This window comes from Macrosteles quadrilineatus, unplaced genomic scaffold (assembly GCF_028750875.1).
Source record: "Macrosteles quadrilineatus isolate MER2022 unplaced genomic scaffold, UCM_ALF_1.0 Scaffold_5__1_contigs__length_97177068, whole genome shotgun sequence".
Taxonomy (NCBI): Eukaryota; Metazoa; Arthropoda; class Insecta; order Hemiptera; family Cicadellidae; genus Macrosteles; species Macrosteles quadrilineatus.
The window spans coordinates 55,983,308-56,010,662 of NW_026542598.1; the positions used below are offsets into that span (position 1 = coordinate 55,983,308).

General features: G+C 33.0%; 1 protein-coding gene across 5 annotated transcripts in view; it reads left to right on the forward strand.

The window, feature by feature from the left end:
• Positions 1–21,049: 21,049 nt before the first annotated feature.
• LOC128994090 (sushi, von Willebrand factor type A, EGF and pentraxin domain-containing protein 1) overlaps positions 21,050–27,355 on the forward strand; it is a 118,245-nt gene continuing 111,939 nt past the window's right edge. For all 5 annotated transcript variants that reach the window (XM_054418341.1, XM_054418342.1, XM_054418345.1 and 2 more), the window contains exon 1: positions 21,050–21,197. In XM_054418341.1, coding sequence (XP_054274316.1) covers positions 21,134–21,197 — 64 coding nt within the window. In that variant the 5' untranslated portion in view covers positions 21,050–21,133. The remainder of the gene's footprint in view (positions 21,198–27,355) is intronic.

Here is a 27,355-nt window from a genome sequence, read left to right on the forward strand (position 1 = left end):
TTGGTATTTTGTTTTTCTATTTGTCTTGCCATCACACAAGAAAACAAGTTGAGTAAAAAAATAACGGAAAGTAAATAAAGATACGTCTTATAACACTTAAAACATATATTTACGCTTATACTGTTATTCACAAGACGGTAAATATACAAAAGATGGTAAGTGGTGATAGATTTCGATTGGACACTCCAATCATCGTCAGACCCAATAGGCGAATGACAGAAATCTTGAATGGCGTCCCTACTTATACCCTATTGGCTACCGGAAACTCGGCCAATACATTTTTATAAGTTAGTACAACTGGAATCGAAATTTACTTGTTCATTAATCAACTTATTTCAATTTTTACATTTTTCCTTATAAATATACAATTCTTCCCAAGCATTCATCACATATCCCTTCTTACAATTCTTCAAAATACATAGATTATCCTCAACTTTTCCTATTGAGTGTCCATTTTGTAACAGGTGTTGTGCGATATTTGATCTTTCCGGTTTGTTGTTTTTCCATGCAGATGTGTGGTTTTTGAAGCGGTTGACGAAGTTCACAGTCTGTCCAATGTAGAAGCTATCACAATCGTTACAATGAATGGCGTCCCTACTTATACCCTATTGGCTACCGGAAACACCGGCCAATTCAAGATTTTTGTCATTCGCCTATTGGGTCTGATGATGATTGGAGTGTCCAATCGAAATCGATCACCACTTACCATCTTTTGTATATTTACCGTCTTGTGAATAGCAGTATAAGCGTAAATATATGTTTTAAGTGTTATAAGACGTATATCTTTATTTACTTTCCGTAAATTTAATAACACGTACAATGCTGATCAAGAAGTTATTTAAAAAAATAACAAAACTAATTAGCAGAGATTAACAGAGTGGGAGGAGACATTGACTTCGGATACTGTGATTATACTTCTCATTTCACGTTGTAAATAATCTAAAGCCAGTTTTTATCTGAAGGCTAAGCTAATTGTATAGAATCTATGGAAGAGGTATGCACAGCATACAATTTTGTCATCCAAACAACAAATAACACTAACTTACATGTTACATGTTAAATTATTCAGTTAACCAGAAATAACCATTAAGTAACAAAATATGTTGTTAATTGCCATACTGGTATCGTAAGTTCTGAGTTCTGGTCAAGAAGATAACAAAATTACACTGTAGGTGAACACAGGAAGGTATTCATCTGTATAATACAACTGACTGTAACACTTAAAATTTGTGTAGTGGATAATGCCATAAACTAAGGAGTTTTTAAAGAGGGCGGTCATTATTTTTCTATGTACTACTAGATATGTTTATTAAATGGGTTTAAAATAGCTTCATCACAATGAAAAACATTTTCTTCTATTTATTGTAACATGCAAACATGTTATTTAAAATTATAAACAAAATTAACTATCAATTACCGGTAGTTATTTTGTAAATGTTCTACCTTTTAGATTTTATGAGTTTAAAATTTTTATTTTCTGAATTTCAATGTTAATTATACCATTTGCTAGTTATTACAAAGTTTCCGCTTGAAAAACTTTTTTTAATTCCCAAATCTAGCGATATCTTTGAATTCTTATTTTCCAAACTGCAGTATACCAATCTTTGAGCCTAATATCAAATTTTAGAATTTAAGAACTGTTTGTATCAAACTTTTAATTTTCCAAATTTAAAAAAGTAATTAAATCTAGAGAATTTTAAACTTTGAACTGGTTATTTTTTTAAGTGTCGGGGTTTAGTTGCCATACATGTCTAAGGAAATTTACAGAGTTTTTCATTCCTGAGATGACTTTCGAGTGGAATATTAGAATATAAAATAAGACAGAGTGTTGAAATAGAAGTAACTGTGTTATATATGGTTATATTAAAAGATCAGAATAGAAAAGTAAACAGCATTTGATGATTAACATTTTGGTTGCTATGGTAACAACTACATATGTTCATAACATTCTCCCCCACTTAATTGCTGGAGAGCAAAGTCCTTAAGATAGGACGGAACCTTGCGCTGTCTGGAAGGACGAGTTAATTTGTTTTCTTTTTGTTCTGTGGCTTGAGGTCTGTCTAGATTTTCTTCCCTTAGAGTACCGTCTAATTCTGTTGGATTGTTTGAACTTGATTCAGACTCTGGATGGATCTCTTGTGGTGGTGCTTGACAGTCTATAATAGGAATCCTTCTTGGAACAACAGAACTATCTTGTTTGTTTTGTGTTGTAAAAGTAACTTTCTTCTTGGATACAAGAGTCAAAATCAATTGATTAATGTGTCGTTTTAAACTTCGTCTAGAATCCAATTCAACAATGTAATGGTATTGACCTAATTTTCTCTTGACTGTACCAAACTGCCATGTCTTTATTTCCCAGGTGAACTCTTGCCTGAACTCTCTCCCCCACTTTAAGAGAGCGGACGCGAAGAGGAGCAATTGATTTTGATGGAAGTTTTGCCTTTGGGTTAGGGAGAAGTGTGTCAAGTCTAATCCGAATCTTCCTGTTCAAATACAACTCTGCTGGAGTCTTGCCTGATGCCAAAGGTGTTGCTCGATATCTGAACATAATGTTTTGTAGCTTTGTGGTAATTGGGGTTGGATCATCGGCAGCAGCAATTCCAGTTGGGCTAGCATCTGTTGTGAGAATAACTAGTTTTGATGGGTTGAAAGGGATAAGAACTGTATCACTACAAAGTTCAGATTTCAGATTCAGAAATGAGGCTTCAGCAGCAGCTGACCAAAAGAATTTTTCTCCTTTTCGAAGCAAACATCGTAGCGGATGTGTTTTTGAAGAGAAGTCAGGAATGAATTTTGCATAGTATGTAACTAAGCCAAGAAAGCGTCTTAACTCATCAACATTTCGAGGGCGAGGCATCTGAGTAACTGCTTCAACCTTTTTAGGGCATTTTTGAATCTTATTGAATGACACCACATGTCCAAGGTAATTAATACTTTCCTTGAAGAAAACACATTTTGTTCTGTTAAGATGTAGATCATTCTTCTTGAGACATTCCAAACATGCAATAAGGTTCTTCATACACTCTTCGAGAGTTTCGCCGTGACAAATGATATCATCGAAGTATGCTTCTACCTTTGATAATCCGTTTAATAGCTGTGACAAAATACGATTAAAGTCAGAAGGGGCTGTTTTTATTCCAAAACTGAGACGATTCATGTTGAACATTCCTTTATGGGTTGATATTGTTTGAATCTTACTTCCCTCTTCATCGACTTTTAGATGCAAATAAGCCTTATGAAGATCCAACTTACAGAAGTATCTTGATCCACGGAGACTATGTAGGACATCATCAATGCGTCGAATGGGGTGGTTAGATGAGACAAGTTTTGAATTAACCCCACACTTGTAATCTACGCATAGTCTGACTCCTCCATCTGGCTTTGGGATAACAACCAATGGTGACCCCCAATCACTTGATGCGACTGGAGTTATGATTCCTTGAGACTCGAGGGTTGTAAGTTCCTTTTCTACTCTCTCTCTTAATGCGAAAGGGACATCACGTTCCCTAGTAAATACTGGTTTTTCATTATCTCTGAGTTGGAGTTTGACTTCAACATTGGGAACACATCCGATTCTTTCTTCGAAAATTTCTGAGTATTTTTCAAATATATCCTCTAGAGACGGTACTAAATTATTATCAACTGTATTAATCGGTGATTGCTTTCTGTTGTCTACCTCACTGAGTTCAATTCCAAGTCCACGAATCCAAATTCGTCCTAACAAAGCAGAATGACCTGCAGGTACTATAAATAAATCAGCATTTAGTGATTTTGCATTGTAAGAGACTGAGACAGTTACTTTACCTTTAGGTTTTATTATATGATCAGTGTAGGAGCGAAATGAGATAGGAGTTGGTTGAAGTGGCACTTTAAGTCCAAGTTTATCAAAGTCCGTTTCTGAGATTAAGGAAAATCGTGCACCAGAGTCTACTTCAAATTTCTGAGGCTTGTTGTTGATAGTGACTGTAACCATGTATTTGTCTGAGTCTGGTCCTACTATGTAAAGATCTTCCACATCGTGTATTTGTGTGATTCCATACTCATCTGGGTGACTGAATTCATCTTCTGTGTAGTGAGACAACAGGGTGTTTGTTTTAGAGTTCTTTAGTAGAGACGTTATACACACTTTTGATACGTGGCCTTGTTTTCCACAGGAAGTGCATTTAAGATTGTTCCGATTAGTTTTGCATTCATTAGACTGATGGTTTGATTGACCACATTTGAAACAAAGTCCATCAATACCCAAAGCTTTGTAGTCAACGTGTCTTTTTAAGCTTTTGTTACGGAAATGTTGTGATTGAGATCTATTGGAACCGCGGTCATCATATTTGTGTGTCTTAAATTGCTTGAAACTTTGATATTCCTTTGTCTTAGACCTTGAATGCCTATCAATTTTGTGTGTATCCGAATTTTCACTTGATGATTGTGTGACAGGATTACAAATTTTATTTGATTCATAGCGGGAAGCTTCTAGGGCAATTGCTTTTTTGAGGAGTGTGTCAAAACTGTTGAGATTTGTGTCTTGTAGTAGTTGTTCACGTATCCAATTGTATTTTAGTCCTCTAATAAATTGAGGGCGGAGAAATTCATCAGCAATTGAAATTTTACTTTCACATTCATTGCAAGAAGTGTAAAAATTACAATCATTCAGGTTACTTTTCAGGACTGTGACAAAATCAGAGATAGATTGATGCAACTGTTGTGAAACACTGAGGAAATAGTGTTGTGCAACAATATGAGATACTGTAGGTGACAACATTACTGTGAAATGTTCGATTAATTTTGAAAAATTAAGGTCTTTTACAGGATTGTCTGGGCCTAAAAGAGTTGCCAGATTATTGTAATGTTCCTTACCAATAGATGAGCACAGGAGTTGAGCTTTCATCTTGTCTTCTTTAATGTTCTTCAAATTGCAATAATTTTCAAAACGTTCCAAATATGATTTGAATTTATCATTATTTGCATCAAAATGTTCAAAAGGATTGATCTGAGGAGTTGAAGTTGTATTAGGCCTACCTAGAGCTGCAGCCAAAACATTCATGAGCCTTTCAAATTGTTCTTCATTCATTTTAAGTTGAAATGTTAAACAAAATAAAATATCTTGAAAATAATTGAATAAAACAAGAATTGATAATAGTTTTTTACCAAATCGTCGCCAACTGAGATGGCTTTCGAGTGGAAATATTAGAATATAAAATAAGACAGAGTGTTGAAATAGAAGTAACTGTGTTATATTAAAAGATCAGAATAGAAAAGTAAACAGCATTTGATGATTAACATTTTGGTTGCTATGGTAACAACTACATATGTTCATAACAATTCCTGAATACCAATTTATTAATTTTTGTGATTAAATATTTTAATTTTAAATCTTGCAATTTTCCAAATTGGTAAAACTGCAAAACTTATAATATTTAAATGTTCTTTTGCTGTGTTTTTCCAAATGTTAAAAGTTTTAAATTGCCAGGGTTTTAGTTTTTCTAATTTAAAATTTTCCTTGTTTATATAAATCCAAGTTTTCTTATGATAATTCTTTAAATTTCCACATTAGTAAATTTCCTAAATTTTAAAATTCCTTATTATATATTTTATGATTCCATTCTAGTTTGCTATTTTCTAAATATCTATAGCCTATGTTTAAAATTTCCATAGTTCTAACCTTCTAGTTTCCAATTTATTATTTTCCAAATAATTTATAATCATAAAATTTAATTTAATTTTCAAGATTTTATACGTTTCTAAAGGTCTATGGTTCCAACTGTTTTTATTATAAATATACCAATTTCCATATAAGCTAAAATCCTAAGTTTTGAAATGTTTGATTATGAATTTAATTTTTAATGTTCTTAAAAGTTTAAATTAAAGTTTAATTTGAATTTCAAAATTTCTAATTTTTTTATACCAAATTTTTTAACTTTCAATTTCAATTTTTTGTATCATGGTCCCAAATGTCTCAACTAAACATGTTTCAAATTCTAAATTGGCAAATTTTATATATTAAGCTTACGTTAAGCATATGGTTTTATACGAAAATCTAGTGTAGAATGTTAGCGTCGGCTGCTAGACTTTTTAATATTGTAAACTTATTTTCTAAAAAACTGAAACCCTAAACTAAAATTATGGCTTCGACATTCAATAGCTCTCAAAATTATGTTTCTTTCAACAGAAAAATCATGAAAATCCGTCAAACCCTATCACGATTTAATATATATGATGACCTAGCGGAGAGAAAAGGGATGCATTGCACGACGTCCAAGTGCCACGACGTCCAATAATATTTTTCCAGTGCCACGACGTCCAAAACATAATTTTTGAGTTGTTGCACGACGTCCAAGTGCCACGACGTCCAAAAGTACAGTAACTGCCAAAAATATAGTCTTTCTACAAGCTTTGGACGTCGTGGCACTTGGACGTCGTGAAACATCGCACTATAGGATTGTAAAGAAGTATCATTTGCACCACGTCCAAAGCCTCTGCCAGTTGCACGACGTCCAAGTGCCACGACGTCCAATCAATATTTGACTGTTGCACGACGTCCAATATAGTTCAGCGCTGTTGCACGACGTCCAAGCTCCTTCATGATTACCGGTTACGATGACCGGCTACTTGCCGAACAGTGTTCTCTCGTGTAAAATGCTTATGAAACGTTTATTAGTTATATATACATGGGTATATGTTCTTGTTCAGAAATATATATACTATGAATATTTGTACCATTAATTGAAACATCATAAAGTAAAAAAAACATAAAAAGAAAAAATAAACAAGGCAACAGTTGGAAAACTATAAGGTTTACATAGTTTGAAAAATGATGACATTTTAATGATTGACATGGCCAACCGATAAACTTCATTATGTTTGGAGTAAGCTTTTAAATACTTATTTTTTCGAGGCTAGATGAATGTACATTGATCAACATGATCTTTGAAAACTATTTTTTATACCCTCATTTTAATTTTTACTAGTATAAAGAATAGAATGCCTTTTTCGAACTGTTTTTTAGGCTTCAATTAAATGTTCTTATGTCGCAAATGTGTTTATTAATAGTATTCACTTAACATTGACTTAATTTTATTTCAATAAATTTTGTGTTTGTGTTTTGCTACACCACTTATTAAATTGCAACCAATGAGAATATCATATAAATAAGTTGTACACAGGGTTCTTTTGTTTCCCCAACTCTAAAATACAACGCACATGAATTGAAAATGTTATAGGTTTTAATAGTAATGTAGCGAATCGAATATCAATAAAGTTAACGTATAACAATAAATAAATAAATTTACATATTCCTAGATTATAATTGAATGTGTTTACGAAGGAACACCGCAACCTCAAAATTCAACATCAAAGTATATTTACTCAAGATTTATTGTTTTCATATAGCACAGTTGATGTTGCCAACTAGCGTGGGAGCGGAAGTCCTGATAAAGGCTGGTTCTAGGAAAAGTAATAAACTTGTAGTTTGAAAGAAACATTTTTTTTTATTTTGTACAGGATTCATGGGATCCTCAGCATCAAGTGCAAACTGCAAAATGTGTTTCGAAGGTCTGATTAGACCTTCCGAGATTTAGACCTTCAGCAACTGATCCGTTTTAGCGAATTTCCCATATAGGGAATAAGCTATTACCGTAGTACTCATGGTAAGACCTGGACCCGGGACCGATTTTTTTTTTCATTTTGAGGTCCCTAGAGGCCAAAAACACCATCCGTTCAAATTCATATATATATATATATATATATATATTTATATATATATATATATTTATATATATATATATATTTATATATATATATATTTATATATATATATATATTTATATATATATGAAAAATAGAAAAATAGGGCTACTATATATAAATAAAGATTAAACATTAATAAACTTAGTACCCAAGTAAAATTATTTATTAAAATATTTACTGACTATAGTTTCGGCTCTAAGGCCATTTTCAAAGTAAACAAAAATCAAAATAAGATATGTAAATAAATAAATAACATATGATATTATAAAACTTTTCTAACTTGTAACATAATTTTGTCTTCATTGATTAATTTATATACTACATGATTTGTTGTACTTATTTTCATTCATATTTTCTCAATTTTGCTATTTTTTCATATATTGGATTATTCAATTTTGGAATCATTGTATTTAAAATGTTTGATTTGTTATTTTTGTAGTTCATATAAATATTAATTTCTTCTTTTACATTCAATTTTTCTCTGTCTTTTTCAATTTCTAATATTGTTAAGTTTTCTTCGATCTTAGTAAACTTATGTTTGGATTTTAGTAAATCATCTGCAAAATTTGATTTCATTGATGTTTTGTTCTTCGATTTATATGCCTGTATATGTTCGTTGAATCTAACTTTAAAATTTCGATAGGTTTGTCCAATGTAGTAGTTGTCACAGTCAGAACATTTAATTTTGTAGATACCAGATGCATTGTATATTTTTGCTGTATTGTTTGTTATAGGATTGTTGGTTTTATTTTGTATGATTTTAAAAATGTTATTTTTTGTTCTGTAGCTTAATTTTACTGGGGTATGTTTGAATGTTTTCCTGATTGCTTTGTTAAAATTGTTGTTGTATGGGACGCACATGAATTTCTTTTCTTCTTTGTGTTTCGAATTGTTTTCTAAGTTTGATTTTAATTCATTTCTTTTCTTAATTTTCTTCTTGATCATATTATCAATCATTTTGCTTCTATATCCATTTTTTCAGCTAGATATTTTACAGTGTCGACTTCTTTCTTGTAATTTTCTTTATTTAAAGGAACGTTGACTAATCTGTGTATTAATGAATGAAAAGTTGCAATTTTGTGTGTCCATGGATGATTCGAATGTTTTGGAATTATTATGTCTGTAGTTGTGGGTTTTCTGAATATGTTAAAAGAATGTTTGTTGTTTTGAATGGAAATTGTTAGATCTAGGAAATTGATTTCTTTTTGTTGGGTTTCTTTGGTGAATTTAATTTTCTTATTAATATTGTTGAGATACGTTAATAATTGTTCAGATTCATTGTCATTTCCTTTAAATAAGCATAAAATGTCATCTACATATCTGTACCAATAAACAATGTTGTTTATGAATGGATTTGTGTCATTAATAATTTTGGATTTTTCCATTTCTAAAAACAAAATTAAATACACTACATGAAGAAGCAAAAACCATATTTCATGAAGATACGATTGAAGAAATGTTTGAATATATACAAGAATGGATTGCACCAATAATAACAAAAAAGAGGGAAACGCACAAAAAGAAAATTGAAAACCTAATTGAAACACAAAAACATAAAATTTTAAAGAACAATGGCATAGAGAAACAATTCAGTCAACCAGTACAAAATTTAACAAACATTGAATTTACCAATGAAGAAAATGAACTATTAGGTAAGTCTTTAAAAACAAATCTAAATTTAGATTACAAAATTAAAACAATTGAAAGAGATCTAATAGATATGGAAATAGCAATTAAAAAACAAAACGATGATGTTCAAGATCTAATGAGATTTAATTTCATTCACGAATTTGATCAATTAGGTAACAACACTATGAACAAAACAACAAAATCAGAAACAAGAGAAAACATAACACTAATTGAATCCATAACAGACAAATTGAAAGAAAATAATTCAATCATAACTAAAGCTGATAAAAGCAACTCAGTTGTTATAATATCTAAAAATGAATACGACAACAAAGTTAAAACTTTCATAGAAAACAATGAATATAAAATTTTAACGAAAGACCCAACAGATGAATTTTCAAAAGCAATAAATGATACTATAACGAAATGCAAAAGTATCAATAAGAAAGATAAAATCCTATTAAAAGCAACAAATTCAAAAGCACCAAATTTAAGAGGACAGCCCAAAACCCACAAAAAAGACATACCAATTCGACCTGTAGTAAACTTCATAAATTCACCTTCATACAAACTATCAAAATACTTAAACAACAAAATCAAAAATAATGTAAATTTAGAATCTGATTCTTCTTTGAAAAACACCCAAGATCTTGTCAACAAAATTAAAGATATAGATATTCCTAGCGATGTTTTACTCTTATCTTTTGATGTAAACAATATGTATACGAATATTCCAACCAAAGAAACATTATCTATATTGAAAAGAAACCTAATAAACCACAACAAATTGAAAATAAATGAAATAAATGATATTATCAAACTTACAGAGGTAACTGTTAAGCAAAATTACTTTAGTTATGATTCGTCTTTCTATCTTCAAGAAGATGGTCTACCAATGGGATCTCCCCTTTCAGGACTTTTATCAGAAATCTTTATGACAGAAATGGAAAAATCCAAAATTATTAATGACACAAATCCATTCATAAACAACATTGTTTATTGGTACAGATATGTAGATGACATTTTATGCTTATTTAAAGGAAATGACAATGAATCTGAACAATTATTAACGTATCTCAACAATATTAATAAGAAAATTAAATTCACCAAAGAAACCCAACAAAAAGAAATCAATTTCCTAGATCTAACAATTTCCATTCAAAACAACAAACATTCTTTTAACATATTCAGAAAACCCACAACTACAGACATAATAATTCCAAAACATTCGAATCATCCATGGACACACAAAATTGCAACTTTTCATTCATTAATACACAGATTAGTCAACGTTCCTTTAAATAAAGAAAATTACAAGAAAGAAGTCGACACTGTAAAATATCTAGCTGAAAAAAATGGATATAGAAGCAAAATGATTGATAATATGATCAAGAAGAAAATTAAGAAAAGAAATGAATTAAAATCAAACTTAGAAAACAATTCGAAACACAAAGAAGAAAAGAAATTCATGTGCGTCCCATACAACAACCTTTTTAACAAAGCAATCAGGAAAACATTCAAACATACCCCAGTAAAATTAAGCTACAGAACAAAAAATAACATTTTTAAAATCATACAAAATAAAACCAACAATCCTATAACAAACAATACAGCAAATATATACAATGCATCTGGTATCTACAAAATTAAATGTTCTGACTGTGACAACTACTACATTGGACAAACCTATCGAAATTTTAAAGTTAGATTCAACGAACATATACAGGCATATAAATCGAAGAACAAAACATCAATGAAATCAAATTTTGCAGATCATTTACTAAAATCCAAACATAAGTTTACTAAGATCGAAGAAAACTTAACAATATTAGAAATTGAAAAAGACAGAGAAAAATTGAATGTAAAAGAAGAAATTAATATTTATATGAACTACAAAAATAACAAATCAAACATTTTAAATACAATGATTCCAAAATTGAATAATCCAATATATGAAAAAATAGCAAAATTGAGAAAATATGAATGAAAATAAGTACAACACATCATATAATCCAATATATGAAAAAATAGCAAAATTGAGAAAATATGAATGAAAATAAGTACAACACATCATATAGTATATAAATTAATCAATGAAGACAAAATTATGTTACAAGTTAGAAAAGTTTTATAATATCATATGTTATTTATTTATTTACATATCTTATTTTGATTTTTGTTTACTTTGAAAATGGCCTTAGAGCCGAAACTATAGTCAGTAAATATTTTAATAAATAATTTTACTTGGGTACTAAGTTTATTAATGTTTAATCTTTATATATATATTGTTTAGTATTCTATGGTTTATTTTATTTTAGTCTGTCTCCAACACATGTTTTTGGGTTTTCAATTTTACTACATGTGATTATTATTTTGATAATATCAATGTTGTTAGAAATAGTCAAGGAATACATCACAGTTTTTACCTAATTTTTTTTGCTTTAATTTGTTGGTGATTTTCTCTATAGAATTTGTAATTGTATTTTAAAGTTATATAAAGGACTTTCTCATTCTTCGACAATATTAACCTCAAGACTAAACTCAAGATTGGTAAGATATAATTAATTATTCATGGTAATCTCTATTCAGTTCCATTACATCAAGCCTAAAACTATTCTCTCCACTTTAAATTCCCTAATAATTTCATTGGTCCTTCGAACATCGGATGAAAGAATCAAGAATATGGATATTCAAAATTACTAATAGTGTACATTATTATTTGTTATTTCATCAAGATATTTAAAATTCAATCTTAAAAATCTACTAATGTACTCTGAAAAATTGGAATGTTTGATTCTGTTGCCTTAGTAACAATATTACTACCCCTTTCTATCTTTGCCTTTACAACCACATTTTTCCAATCAGCTCATTAGTACATTCCTTTAATATACAAAATGAAGTATCAAACCTTTGTCAGATTTTCTAACCTAATCAAAGTTCGTCTCAATAATATTCTTTCATTTATTGACACTATATCAGAAAATGATCATGTTGAATTAGTTGATCAACAAAAAGTTAATTCCTATAAAAGTGAAGTCAATGAAAAGCGTTGTGAATTTAATGAACACATTAGAAAATTACTGGACGTGCCGAATCTGCCTGGTGACTATGATGAACAAGATCTAATTGATCGACAGGAGGAAATAAATGAACTTTGTATCAGCATAGAAAGTAAAATAAATTCTTATCTTTTGGAAAGTAAAGGCAATGATGGCAATCAATCTATTACCTCTCATCTCAATGAACGGGAACACTCTAACATGTCTGTGGTGCGCTTACCGAAAATAGAATTAAAAAACTTTAATGTTGACTCTCAAACTTGGATAGCCTTCATTAACCTCTTTGATACCACAATTCATTCAAATTCATCTCTCTCAAATGTGGCTAAATTTCAATATCTACTTAGTACTTTATCTGGTGAAGCACTCAATCTGGTCAAATCCCTACCCATCTCTGAAGCAAACTACACCATCGCGTACAACATGTTGCAAGATCGTTACCACTCAGTGCGAAGGCTTTCATCTCTTCACATCAATAAAATCATTGATTTGCCCAGTGTTAGTTTTTCCTCTACTAAGGATCTCAGAAACTTGCTAAACTCTTTTAATGAAAATTCCCAAGCTCTAACAGCATTAGGCTGTGATGTAGTGGAAAACAATCCTCTCTTAGCATCAATGCTATTACGAAAACTAGACTCAAAATTGTTAAATAAATATGAATCTTCAAGAAATGACTCTGAATCTCTACCCTCAGTCAATGAGGTAATAACTTTTCTGTCAAATCATTGTGCACATGCTGAAGATGTGTCCATGCACTCACCCAATAGTAGTAAATGGGTCAAACCTCACTCAAATATCCCACCTTTGTCCAACTTCAACCGCAAAAATGAAATGACTCATCCCAGACCATTTACCCTTGCATCAACACAAAGCTCCACTGATTTCCCTTGCTTCGTTTGCTCTAAACCTGGACACAAAGTATATTCCTGTACTTTATTCAAAGAAAAATTTCCTCAAGAAAGGTATGAACTAATCAAATCCAAGCAACGTTGTTTCTCTTGTCTTGGAAATCACAAAGTCAGTATCTGCAAATCGAAAAACTCTTGTTTTAAATGTCATAAAAATCACCACACCCTGTTACATCTAGAACCATCAAAAGACCGTACATCAAGAAACTCAGTACCAAACTCTCCTCTCACCTCCATGTTAACTGTCTGTGATTATGAACATCGTTCCTCCTTTCCACGGTTTATCAAACAAGAAGAACCTCCTTCATTTTCTAAACCAAATGACCTCAACATTTTGAGCAAAAGACATTTTGTGAAGACTTATTCTAGACAACCCTCTAGTATACACCACGATAAGCTACCATTCAAGCGTTGTCACCCTCCTCCTGAAAACTATTACACCACTAAAACAAGATTTTTCCCACTAGAAAAGAAATTCAAACCTCGACTGTCTTATAAAGAAGCAATCCAGAACTCTCAATTTCTAGCTCCTCTCTCAGCAGATCCATCAGACCTATCTTCACAAACACCTGAACACTTTCTGCATAGTACACCTCATGCGATAAAAGTCAAAAGATGGCATCGATGGAGACTACCTTCATCTTGTTGTGATTCGAGACATCCTTACACCTCCAATGTTGGCCACTGGCTAGAATTGTTGAAACACACCCTGGTTCAGATAACATTATAAGAGTTGTGACTGTGCGTACGAAGAATGGACTTCTCACTAGACCGGCAATCAAGGTTTTCCCACTGCACTTGAAGACTAAATTTTATTACAGTTCCGCCCCTTTTGTTGCTTTAACTTTCTCTGTTTTAATTGCTGTTTCTGTACTCATTTGTTAAATTAATTCATTGAACCTGCGGTTCAAGGGGCCAGGCATGTTTAGTATTCTATGGTTTATTTTATTTTAGTCTGTCTCCAACACATGTTTTTGGGTTTTCAATTTTACTACATGTGATTATTATTTTGATAATATCAATGTTGTTAGAAATAGTCAAGGAATACATCACAGTTTTTACCTAATTTTTTTTGCATTTATTTGTTGGTGATTTTCTCTATAGAATTTGTAATTGTATTTTAAAGTTATATAAAGGACTTTCTCATTCTTCGACAATATTAACCTCAAGACTAAACTCAAGATTGGTAAGATATAATTAATTATTCATGGTAATCTCTATTCAGTTCCATTACATCAAGCCTAAAACTATTCTCTCCACTTTAAATTCCCTAATAATTTCATATATATATATATATATATATATATATATATATATATATATATATATATATATATATATGTGTGTGTGTGTGTCCGTTAGCGCGATAACTTGAGCAAAAATGATCCGATTTTGATGAAATTTGGTACAAACGTGTAAACCTACGTTTATTCGAACGAGTTCGCGAACCAGCATGATTGGACCATGGGAACGGGGGTTTATGGGGGCTTTTATGGGGTAAAAATGGGTTTTTCCAATTTTTGACCCAAAAAACATAAAATTTTGTAATTTCTTTCCAAACTATTTTGTAGAGCTTAAAAAAACAAATAATTTAGTATATTGAAGCGTTATAATGCGCCTAATGGTTACAGAGAAATTGTTAATTTAAAATTCCCATGTTATTCTTATGGAGAATAAGTAAACTGTTGTAGTTTGCTTGTTTATGAACATATTTTGCCCAAATTTGGAAAATGTTTTAATTTCTTACTAACTATTAACATTTTACATAAAAAAACACTTTTACCCTCCCTGTTGCAGCAAACCTAAGTATGTGTTAAACTGATTCTATTTAAATAGGGAATAAATGTGATATTTTTAAGGAGACATTTTAGGCTAGTGTAAATCCAATCAGGCAAATGGAAATTCGCTTAGTCTGCAGGTTTGCTGCGGCGGGGGTATTTTACCTTCCTTTAATTTATTCTTTTTCATGTTGTGCTTCATGTAACATACATAGACTACAGGGCCGCTCATGCGCTTGAAAAATAAATTAACATTTTCGCACAAATACAAATCAATATCGTCATTAGACAAGAATTAAAAAATAAAATGTATAAAAAAAACCTACCACGGCATATTCTTGAACAAGTATGCCTGAAAACCTACGATAAGCATGTTTGTTATTATTATACTTAACCTACAACTGCTATGACTTAGGGCATACCTGCTTTCCTAGATAAAACATGCGAACTAATTGCGAGTGCGACGTGAACTTAGAAAAAAGACTAGTAAGAATTTACAACTGTGAATTTCTCAGAATTGATTGACAGTTCAGACGAACCTATGGCCACAGACTACGGAAACCTACAGTATTATTGTATTAGTATACTGTATTTGTATTATTGTGTTACTAGCAGAGTACCCGTCCTTCGTACGGGGTTGGCACATACGTATAAATGCTTATTGCAGTTATGGGAGAGGACACGATTTAAAAAAACTGGTCTTTTAATTTATACGGTATCCTATTGTGTAGCACACATCTACCATAGTCCAGATGTTCTACACTGCACCTAAACCATGGAAAACAGTAAAGTTCTCATTGTGTATCACAACTTTTTTTTTTGCAAGTTGATTCAAATTAGCTGTGGTCATTAATGCAAACAAACAACATAATGGTGCTGCACCCTGTTTGGCAAGCCTTATAACTTTTTAATGCTGTTGAAACGGCTGACCAAATTCTTTAATTTCTTTAAATATGAATACTCATAAGGTTAACACGAGAAAGTCCAGAGCCAGAGCCACCGGGGCGGAGACTGAAAGAATTTTTGAGGTAAGAATATGTTAATCGGGGATGTCATCTATCATCATACCAAATTTCAACCTTGTCGGTTTAGTATTTTTCACGTTTGCTTGTCACAAACATCCATCCATCCATCCATACATCCATGGTTTGCACTGTAAACAAAAAGCTATCACAATAGTTCCAAACCGACAAATAGAAAAAAATAGGAAAATATAAATAAATATGGAAAATAGGGTAATTTTGTAACATATTTTAGTGAAATTATATAATCAGGCAAATGGAAATCTAGTCTACAGATTTGCTGTGGCAGGGGGATAATATTACGGTTTACACAAAAATAAATCAAACCATAAACCTCATAACACTCAGGAAAAGGGCCGAGGATGATAGGGCAATGATTATAGAATCTGAATTATTTCCTATATCCATGATGAATGATTTATTTTAAAACTAATTATTCCCAGTAAAATATTATTACAGCATTTCACAAAAATAGAACAGACTCAGTATAATCTAAATATATAAAAGGAAAAGCCCTCACTGACTGACTCACTCACTCACTCATCACTAATTCTTCCACATCCCATTTACCTAGGAGGCTGAAATTTGGTACACCGATTCTTTGGGCATTAAATAGGAAAACTAAGTACTGTAGTTTTTATTCTGATCGGGCTTTTGGGCTCCGCTCCAGTGGCTCTGGAGTTTCCCATGATAACCTTATGATTTTTCATATTCAAAAGGAATTTCTTAACAGCTTTTTCAATTAAACAAGTTGGTTCTGTTCTATTATGTTCAATAGCATTAAAGTTACAAGGATTACCAAAAGGGTGCAGCAATATTATTTTTTAAATTTATGACTACAGCCAAAATGCATGTAATAAGTTTGTTCTCAATGGAAATAAATAAATTAATTTAATCATTCATTTAATTTGCAACCAAAAGGTGAGTGAGCGTAGCGAACGAACTTGAACCTGGAAGCGAGTTAGCGCAGTGAACGAGCTAACCTGAAGGCAAGTGAGAGGAGCGAACGAGCTCCAACCTAAAGGTGAGTGAGCGCAGCGAACGTACTTCAACCAGACGTGATTGAGCCATGCGAACGAGCTCACTTGTGAAGTTAAACGGGGCAAAGCCCGCGGGTACAGCTAGTAGATCATAAACATAAACAAATGAAGTAACTGAAAGAATCATATACTAATGAAATTACATTAACATATGGTTTGACAGCTACATTTAAGTAATGTAAAATAATGTTTACATTCGGGCTAGTAACATCATTATTTTAATTTTATAATCCTTACCCATTCTGTTCTAATATTCGTGCATTATTTAATATGTTTGAACCAGCTGTGTGGAATTGTGAAATCAAAATTCATTTGACAGTTAGTTCTAGTTGTTTACATTTTTAAATTATGTAGGTTTGCTCTTGTTACCATGGATACCATCAATCAATATTTTAAAATCTCTCACCTCAAATTTTTGAAAGCCCACGGGGCAGAGCCCTAGGACAATAACGAAGAGGGAATAGTTGTATAATATGTATCCTCGGAGCTGTAGCTTCATTTGCGTGCAATTTGAGCCCAGTCGGTTCAGTACTTTTTGAGATTATCTCATACAAACACACAGACACACCCACACACAGACACAGCCTCTTCTTTATAATAGTATAGATAGATTTCTATTATAGTATTATATATTGTCTGTGCTATGGCTAAAATACGTTTTTATTACTGCATCAGCTAGAGACACTCTCTGAATATCTGCCTCAACCATTTGTTGTCAAACATTGATCTCGAAAATAGTGAAATTATTTTTCGTATGCGCTAATAGAGCAAGGTTTGTACTAAAAGAAAACCTTCTTTTAGTTTAAAAAATACATGTTTCACAGGAAACATTTTTAACCATTGTAGTAACACAATTATAGCCTAAAAATTTGATAAGTGATAGTTTACATAATATTTAGCACATTTGACAGATAAACCTTTTTTGATTTCATCATATTATAAGTGTATGAAAATTCACATATCTGTGTATCAATATCTACTTATCTCATTTCTGTTCAATGGAAGTTACACAATTTCAATGATACCGGTACTTAAATGGGAAGTCTTAGAGCTGTTATAAAACTGTACATACATTTTATCTTACGAGTAAATTTGCAACCAATTGATATAGTATGACAATTCTATTCTACTGCAGTACTTAGAATTCTACCACTACTCACATTAAACCTACCATATTTACTTTTGGGCTAGTGATTAATTTATTGTATTAATCATACAATATAGTGAATAGTGTAGTCATTTATTTATTTCGTTTCTATGACATAGCTCTATTTTGTAGAAATAAATTTACTGCATCTTTACATTTTACGGTGACATAGTATTTATTTTACATATAAAAATTTTAAGCTAATGCAATAATTAGTTCAATTAGAACCATTGAATATTGAATAATTTAAACATTAATCGAAGACGAAACGGTTGACAACTTTCAAACAGTTGACTAGGCCTAGTTGCCTTCAATAATTGCACTGAGGTCGGCAAACACACACACACACACACACAGTGTGCAGGCACTTTGGACGTCGTGGCACTTGGACGTCGTGCAACAGTCAAATATTGATTGGACGTCGTGGCACTTGGACGTCGTGCAACTGGCAGAGGCTTTGGACGTGGTGCAAATGATACTTCTTTACAATCCTATAGTGCGATGTTTCACGACGTCCAAGTGCCACGACGTCCAAAGCTTGTAGAAAGACTATATTTTTGGCAGTTACTGTACTTTTGGACGTCGTGGCACTTGGACGTCGTGCAACAACTCAAAAATTATGTTTTGGACGTCGTGGCACTGGAAAAATATTATTGGACGTCGTGGCACTTGGACGTCGTGCAACACTCCCGAGAAAAGGGCTTTGCCTTTGCCCCTCTTGCATTTGATTTATTCCCTAATTTTGCTTCTTAAGATTCAGTGATGCTGACCCATGTTATTTATAAACATTTAATAGTTGACAGTTAATCGTTCAGTTTAATGTTTGAGCATTGCCAGAATGTAAACAAAAAACAAAACTGATGAAAACTGTTTTAAATAGGCTACCTTTTATAGTTATAAACCTGATTGATGCAGGAAAATTACTTTTTATGCTGTAGATCTAAAATCAACAAATTGATTTTATTGTAAATTAGTAGTTAAGACACTGTCTTATACAGTAAAAGTAAACCACAACATCTTTGAAAATCAAAAGGGTATTGCATTATTTGTTTTTCCTCGGAAACCGGTTTAGAACCCAATTGAAATGCGCAATTTGCACAGCCCCCCTCCTCCTATCTTTCATTTCAAGTCTACTATGTAGCTAAATCCAGTCACAACTTAATAACTTGTTGCCACAAAAAAACTATCTTTCAATTGTTAGATAATGGATGGAACGCAATATGGCTGCAATTCTGGTTCATATCTGGAGAATTAAGATGAAATGAACTGATAAGTCTGAGATGGTCTTGAAACTTCCCCCATAATATTGTCCTAAGTCGGCGAGTGAGGCAATTAAGAACGCAGAGGACCAAATTAAAGTGAGATGTTTGGTGAAGAACATGCGCAAGCGTCAAATACTCGATATTCACCATCGCACATTCGGTTGTGACTATCGAGTAGTCGGTAGATGTTGTCGAGTGTTCGGTAAAACTATCGGGTATCGGTCAGAAAAACTTTTAACTGTAGAGTTAGTCAATTTGTAAGATACAGCTGTATTTTACTTCTCTGTTAAAAATACGATTTATAACATTAACATTTAATTTATAACATTTAATACTTTATTTTTAAACTAGCTGTTTGCCCGTTCTACGTACGGGAATCTTGTAGTAAGTTGAAACCTTTATTCAGAACAGGAGTTGGTTTGCATATTTAGTGTGCATTTTTTCAGATATGCTGGCAAAACTATTACTGTATAGGAATACATATAAACCTTCGCAAATACAATATCTGACTATTTCAAATCCAAAACGAAGGATTCGCTATTAAATGTCACCCGATCGTGTTATATTTAATGATAAAAGGAATTGCTTTATAGATCTGTACTTGAAAGTTTCTTTTGACACTGGTTAAAAGTAGTTACAATACTACCTCAACCTCAACTACTGCACATTAATGTAAACATATCAGTGACAGCTAGAAGTAAAAACTAATCCAAACAGCTGATCGTTATTTCATAAAAGTAATAGTAAACATTGGGATAAAATTTGACAAAAATCGAACAAAATTGGGTGTTTGATTGTTTGTTATTTTGTTTTCAAAGAAGCGATGCCATGTTTTTATAGCCAAAGACACTCTCGTCATTCTAGTAAATACAGAAAAATTATTAGAACCTTGATCGGTACTCTAGTTTTCTAGGAGTAGGCCGCGTAAAATGACATGTTGGCGTTACAGACGAAACCACAGAATGGACAAACAGACAGACAAACAGACAGAAATTGAGATAAGACTCGTTTCGGCTTTATTAGGTTATGAAACGTAAAAATAACCAAAAACAGCATGATTCTAAGCAATGTACAGACAAAACTGTAATTGTATTTATATAGATTGCGACCATGCTAATATAGGCTGTATGGGCTACATAATTATACACATGTTTTTAACATCTTTAATGGTTTATTGAAACATCCGTAAGATCACCATAAGACATTTATAAAACTGTTTTACATCGACATAAAGAAGCATTTCTTTCATGTGGGAATGCGGTAGTCCGACATTGTAACCTTAAAAATAGGTTTTTGATTAATTTACGTTGTAAATTCTCAAAGTTTAGATATCAAGACAAATTTGATTGTAAACTTAGTTTGATAAATGTTCGATATCTAATCTACCATTCGGTCGAGAAACCGCACCTGCTCATATCGATAGTTCGATGGAGACGCGCCGCGCGCAGTCCGTGTCTTGCTGTCCTATTCGCTGGTCCGCGTCGCGACAAATCCCATCCAGCTGATCACTTTTCGCGGAAGGAGCATGTAAACAGCTGATCAACAATGAAGAGTTCGGCGGTCGCTTTACTTCTCGCTGTTTTCATCTTCAATTTCTTCCAAACTTTTGGTTAGTCGAAAATTATATTTTTAGTTTCTAGTTGATAATTAAGTTCTCGTATAGGAGATCAAATGTTCAGCATTTTCTTATTTGTCTCTCCATTAAAATTTCTGCCTCTAGTGTCTAAGTTTTGTTCGTTATTAGAATTTGTCACTGAAAGATAATTATCATCGATTTTTATAAACAATACAACACCCTTGAAATGTAATTTTTCGTCATCGCATTTATTTGGCAAACGTTCTTATAGTGCAGTATTTTTTATTGAGCGGAGCGAGCGAAGCGAGCGAAGCTCTTATACGTCGACTTTTATGCATTTCGTAATACGCAAACTCCTCCTAGACGGCTGAATCAATCGTTTTCAAATTTTGCATGGTGATAAAGACCATATCGGTGAGTGCCAACATCTATATGGCGTTAAAAAAGTCTCTCAGGAATCCGTAGAAAAATGAAACTGAAAATCACATTTTTTAACATTAGTCTTATGGGTTGCTAGGTAACCATATTGGCTGAATTAAATAACAAGTAAAAAGTAAACAAAAGATTTGAAGTTTTAGCATGTGCTCATAATAAGCCAACTACCCACAGTATACTAGGAAATTACAAATACAGTACAAAAGGAAAAACATCACTTGTTAATATTGAGCAAAGATTATACTTAAGATTACTCGATACATTGTAGTCAAGGGTAGCAGTGCGAAGTCTAGGATCTGTTTATGACGAATACATTAAGGTATCTGCAATCCTAAAATGCTATGGGAAGGGAAGGAAACAGGTCCGTGACGTAGGAAGTAGTGAAGGAAGTAGTATAGGCAATCATAAAATGCTATGGGAATAGAGGGAAACAGGTCCGTGACGTAGGAAGTGATGAAGGAAGTAGTAAATGCGAGCAGTCCGGAGTGTGGGGACTGTTTATGACGATAAGATTAGGGTATCTGCAATCCTAAAATGCTATGGGAAGGGAGGAAAACAGGTCCGCGACGTAGGAAGTGGTGAAGGAAGTAGTCAAGGCGAGTAGTCCGGAGTGCGGGAACTGTTTATGACGATTAGAATAAGGTATCTGCAATCTTTAAGTGCAATAGGAAGGGAGGGAAACAGGTCCGCGACGTAGGAAGTGGTGAAGGAAGTAGTCAAGGCGAGCTGTCAGGAGTGAGGGAACTGTTTATGGCGATTAGATAAGGGTATGGGCAATCCTAAAATGCTATGGGAAGGGAGGGAAACAGGTCCGTGACGTAAGAAGTGGTGAAGGAAGTAGTCAAGGCGAGCTGTCTGGAGCGTGGGAACTGTTTATGATGATTAGATCAAGGTATTTGCAATCCTAAAATGCTATGGAAAGGGAGGAAAATAGGTCCGCGACGTAGGAAGTGGTGAAGGAAGTAGTCTAGGCGAGTTGTCCGGTGTGTTGGAAATGTTTATGACAATTAGATTAAGGTATCAGCAAACCTAAAATGCTACGGGAAGGGAGGAAAACAGGTCCGCGACGTAGGAAGTGATGAAGGAAGTAGTCGAGGTGAGCTGTCCGGAGTGTGGGGACTGTTTATGACGATTAGATTAAGGTATTTGCAATTCTAAAATGCTATGGAAAGGGAGGAAAATAGGTCCGCGACGTAGGAAGTGGTGAAGGAAGTAGTCTAGGCGAGTTGTCCGGAGTGTTTGAAATGTTTATGACAATTAGATTATGGTATCAGCAAACCTAAAATGCTACGGGAAGGGAGGAAAACAGGTCCGCAACGTAGGAAGTGATGAAGGAAGTAGTCAAGGTGAGCTGTCCGGAGTGTGGGAACTGTTTATGACGATTAGATTAAGGTATTTGCAATCCTAAAATGCTATGGGAAGGGAGGAAAACAGGTCCGCGACGTAGGAAGTGGTGAAGGAAGTAGTCAAGGCGAGTAGTCCGGAGTGTGGGAACTGTTTATGACGATTAGATTAAGGTATCTGCAATCTTTGAATGCAATGGAATGGAGGGAAACAGATCCATGACGTAGGATATTGTGTAGGATGTAGATGTGTGGATTTATGTATCTCCAATACTACGGTGCTTTCAGAGTGAACTAATGATTTTCCCCGAGCAAAGCTCGGTCCCCAGGTACTATAATCAAATGACGACACTAGCTTGAGGTTCGTGACGTATGAAGAGGTTAAGGAAGTAGTAAAGGTGAACAGTCTGGAGTATGGAAACTGTTTATGACGATTAGATTAAGGTCACAACATTCCTAAAATGCTACGGAAAGGGAGGGAAACAGGTCCGCGATGTGGGAAGTGGCGAAGGAAGTAGTAAAGGCGAGCTGTTCGGAGTGTGGGATCTGTTTATGACAATTAGATTCAGGTATCTGCAATCTTAAAATGCTATGGGAAGAGAGGGAAACAGATCCGCGACGTAGGAACAGGTGAAAGAAGTAGTAAGGTGAGCAGTGTGGAGTTTGGGAACTGGAAACCGTTTGTAGCAGTTTTAATGTATCTGCAATGCTGAAATGCTATGAGAAGGGATGGAAGCATGCCCAAGACATAGGAAATTGTGAAAGAAGTAGTAAAGTCTAGCAGTACGGACAGTGGGGATGTTTGTTGCAATTAGATTAACGTATCTAAAATACTAAAATGCTATGGAAAGCGATGAATACAGGTCCACGACGTAAGTGGTGAAGGAAGTAGTAAAGGCTGGCAGTGCAGAGTGGGGGAACCGTTTGAGCAGATGGATAAATGAATTTGTAATACTTAAATGCTATGAGAAAGGAAGGAAACAGGCCAATGACGTAGTAAATGGTGAAGGAAGTAGTAAGGCTAACAGCGCAGAGTGTGGGAACTGTCTTTGGCAATTAAAGTAATGTATCTGCAATCCTAAAATGCTATGGGAAGAGAGGGAAACAGGTCCACGACGTAGGGTGTGGTGAAGGAAGTAGTAAAGGTGAGCAGTGTTGAGTTTGGGAATGGATTAATGTATCTGCAATGCTAAAATGCTACGGTAAGAGACTGTAGACTGTAATATGTTAAAATGATTACGAAGCACAAATCGATACATATTTTCGATACATGCAATCGTTTACAATCGAAATTTACAACTGAGTTGACAACAGCTGATTTTTACTACATAGAGGCTAAAAACGATTTTTACTCCCTAAATATTAAAAATGCTACTTTAGACCCGCAGCGCATGCATGAAAAAATACTGTTTTTACTGCAGTAAGACAAAAACAATATAATATGAACCCTTGATGACTCCGCTCAATTTTGTGGATGCCTCTGCGAACGCCACCTAGTTTTTATCCAGCGCATTGCTGCTGTTAGAACATAAAAGATGTGGAAATATATACTGTTGAATAAATTATTATAGTAGACTACATAATACGTAATCTAACTTTAATAACATAACCTAACGAGTAGGCCTAGCCTGAGTAACAGTTTTTAAGCCTATGTTGTATTTTTTACGAAAATCCTGCTTAACTTTTAGAGGCACATCATAACTTTTACACTTTGTGATTGCTCTAAATATTTCCTCTCGGATAGAGATTTTATTAACAATGTCTTGTGTCACGCGGAACAACTGATCTTTGTATCTTAAGGATAATTTGAGTTATTGAATTTTGATTTATCCAAGGCAACCCTTCTGTTGAGTTCTTTCTTGTTAACGAAAGTTAAACAATCATATAAATAGATCAATAGACGACTATGTAGCTGAATAATCATAGTGCTCGCCTAGCAATCAGAAATTAGCCAATTTGATCCTGTTAAAGCTGTTCTTAAATATTAACATATTATAAGTAGTCATAGGTAAAGTGCCACCTTATCTTAGTAATTAACAAACACTACTCATTTCACTTCATTCTATCATTGAATTTTGCATTCTGAAATAGACATTCCATTTCATGCTCCAGTTGTAGCTAACTGTTATTCAGAAAATATGCTAAGGTTTGCAATAAGTCTTCCGTTTACTTTGGCTTGATTAAAAATATTAGTATTCTACAGAATAATTAATTTTCTTCAGCACTCTGGTGGCTACGTTAATTTTTTTCTAAAGAGAATCCGTTATTCACAGTTATTTATACAACATTGCAAAAAAGGTGCCTTGTCCTAATTGTTACACCAGGCATTTCCCTCAACATTCAACAAATCCATAGCTTAGATCTCATTAAAATAGCACAATTTTTTACTTTCCGATTCAAAACTCATAGAATTTAACACAAATGTTTCAAATTAGTTATGAATCGGCAATGCGAACATGCAGAACTTTTTATGACGTTATTTATACACTTGTGGAAAATATTAAGTGTTATTACCATCCATTCCATTATAGGCTACCATAGAACATAGACTAACCAACACAAGAGAGTTTGTTTTATCCATGATTAAAATATCTAATCCGTGGTAAATCTAAAAATAGTTAATTTAAAATGTGAAACCGCCTCATACATGAAGGAAGATCAAGAAAAACTTAGAATTACCAAATTTTGAAATTGGGGACTTGTGGCCCTAAAAACGTGATTGGCGACAGCCACTACCTCAGGAAAATTCGTATTTCGCTACACAACTCGTTTGAAAATTTAAAAATTAACCTTTGGCCTTATGGGTTGTTAATTACTATGTTGGTTGAACAAAATAACCAGGAAAAAGTAAACAAAAGAATTGTCACTACTTACATTTTTTTTTATAACAAGCCATCTACAGCATACTAGCAAATTACAAAATACAGTAAAAAGGGAAAAACATCGGCTGTGACTATTCAGCAAAGATTAAGATTACTATAAGGAAAAATAGTTCATATCAAATACTGATTATTTTACTTAGCCCTCTCCCACCAAAACATTTAGTGAAGCATTCCAAATAAACTAAATAATCTGGTGGTTTTTATTGGCATTAAACTATTACCGTATGCTAAATCCCAATGAAAAAAACAGACAGAATCTCAATTTCTTTAAAAGTATTAGACCTATAGAAAAACAGAAAAATCTTTGTCACAAGCAATTTTGAAACTAATATTTTGTTTGTATCATATTTCTATCTGCTGTCCTTTGTGAGAACAACGGGTTTCAATGACTAGAGGGGAGAAAAGTTCTGTGCGAGTAGCACTTAAACTTAAGCAAGATCATAAAATGTATCTTTTTTTATTGGATCCTTTTACATTGCATAGTTGTTATTATTTCAGCGATCAAATTTCTGTCTATGGTTTGTAATAAAAATGTTTTTTGTAAATTATAAAATGTTTTTTTACAATATTGTTTTACTTTAACCAACCCAATTAACTACAACCGAGCAAGGGTCGGCCCCCTGGTATCATATTTTAACCCTAAATATCAGAGGGAGAAGAAAATAGTAAATTGCTCATGTGTAATTTTGTTACACTATTATTGTCACTACAGTAAACCCTCTTTTATCCAGAAACCCATCAACCGTTTGACAACAAGGAATGCCCGCCTTATTACACTATGCAGTTTTGTTGTACAGACAGTTAGTTTACAGTGCTTCTGTAATTTTTAAAATTCAGAATACCCGAGTCAAGTTTTTTTTTTATGTAAAAGGTGTTTAATTATATAAAAACGTACATACCTGAACAACCCCGGAATATAACTGCTTTTTATCACGAGTTGCTCTTATTCAATTGGGAGTTTCATTACCTTAATTGAATGAATGAATGAATTACCCCTTTTGTCCCAACAAAATTATTTACAAAACTATATAAGGAGAAAACAAAAAACATAAATGTAAAATTAAAAGAATAATAAATTAAATTAACATTTAACCTATGTTTAACAAAAATTTAACATGAAATAAGCCGACATGGGGAGCGGGCCTGTGCGTCGACTGTAGTTGCGTCCAAACAAATCGTTATTAATCAAATAGAAAGGAAAATATTATAGAAGGAGTTAAGTGAAAAGATATGAGTTAAATGGAATGGCAAAAACAAATGGTGAATAAACTATGATAAGTACTTAAAAAAAGTACTTAAAAATATTAAAAAAATTGATTGGTGTTTGAGGGCTGAATATAAATTTAGACATAAAAACTCAAATTTATGCGTTTAATGTTAAAAATTTCACCACGCTAACTTTTTATTCACACAGAAAATAATTCAGTTCCCGCAAATTACAATACTAACACCCCTAACTTCACTATGAAAATAAGTAGAAAAATAAAATTGTAATACAATTTTGTAGCTTCGAAAGTTCGGAGTAGATTAT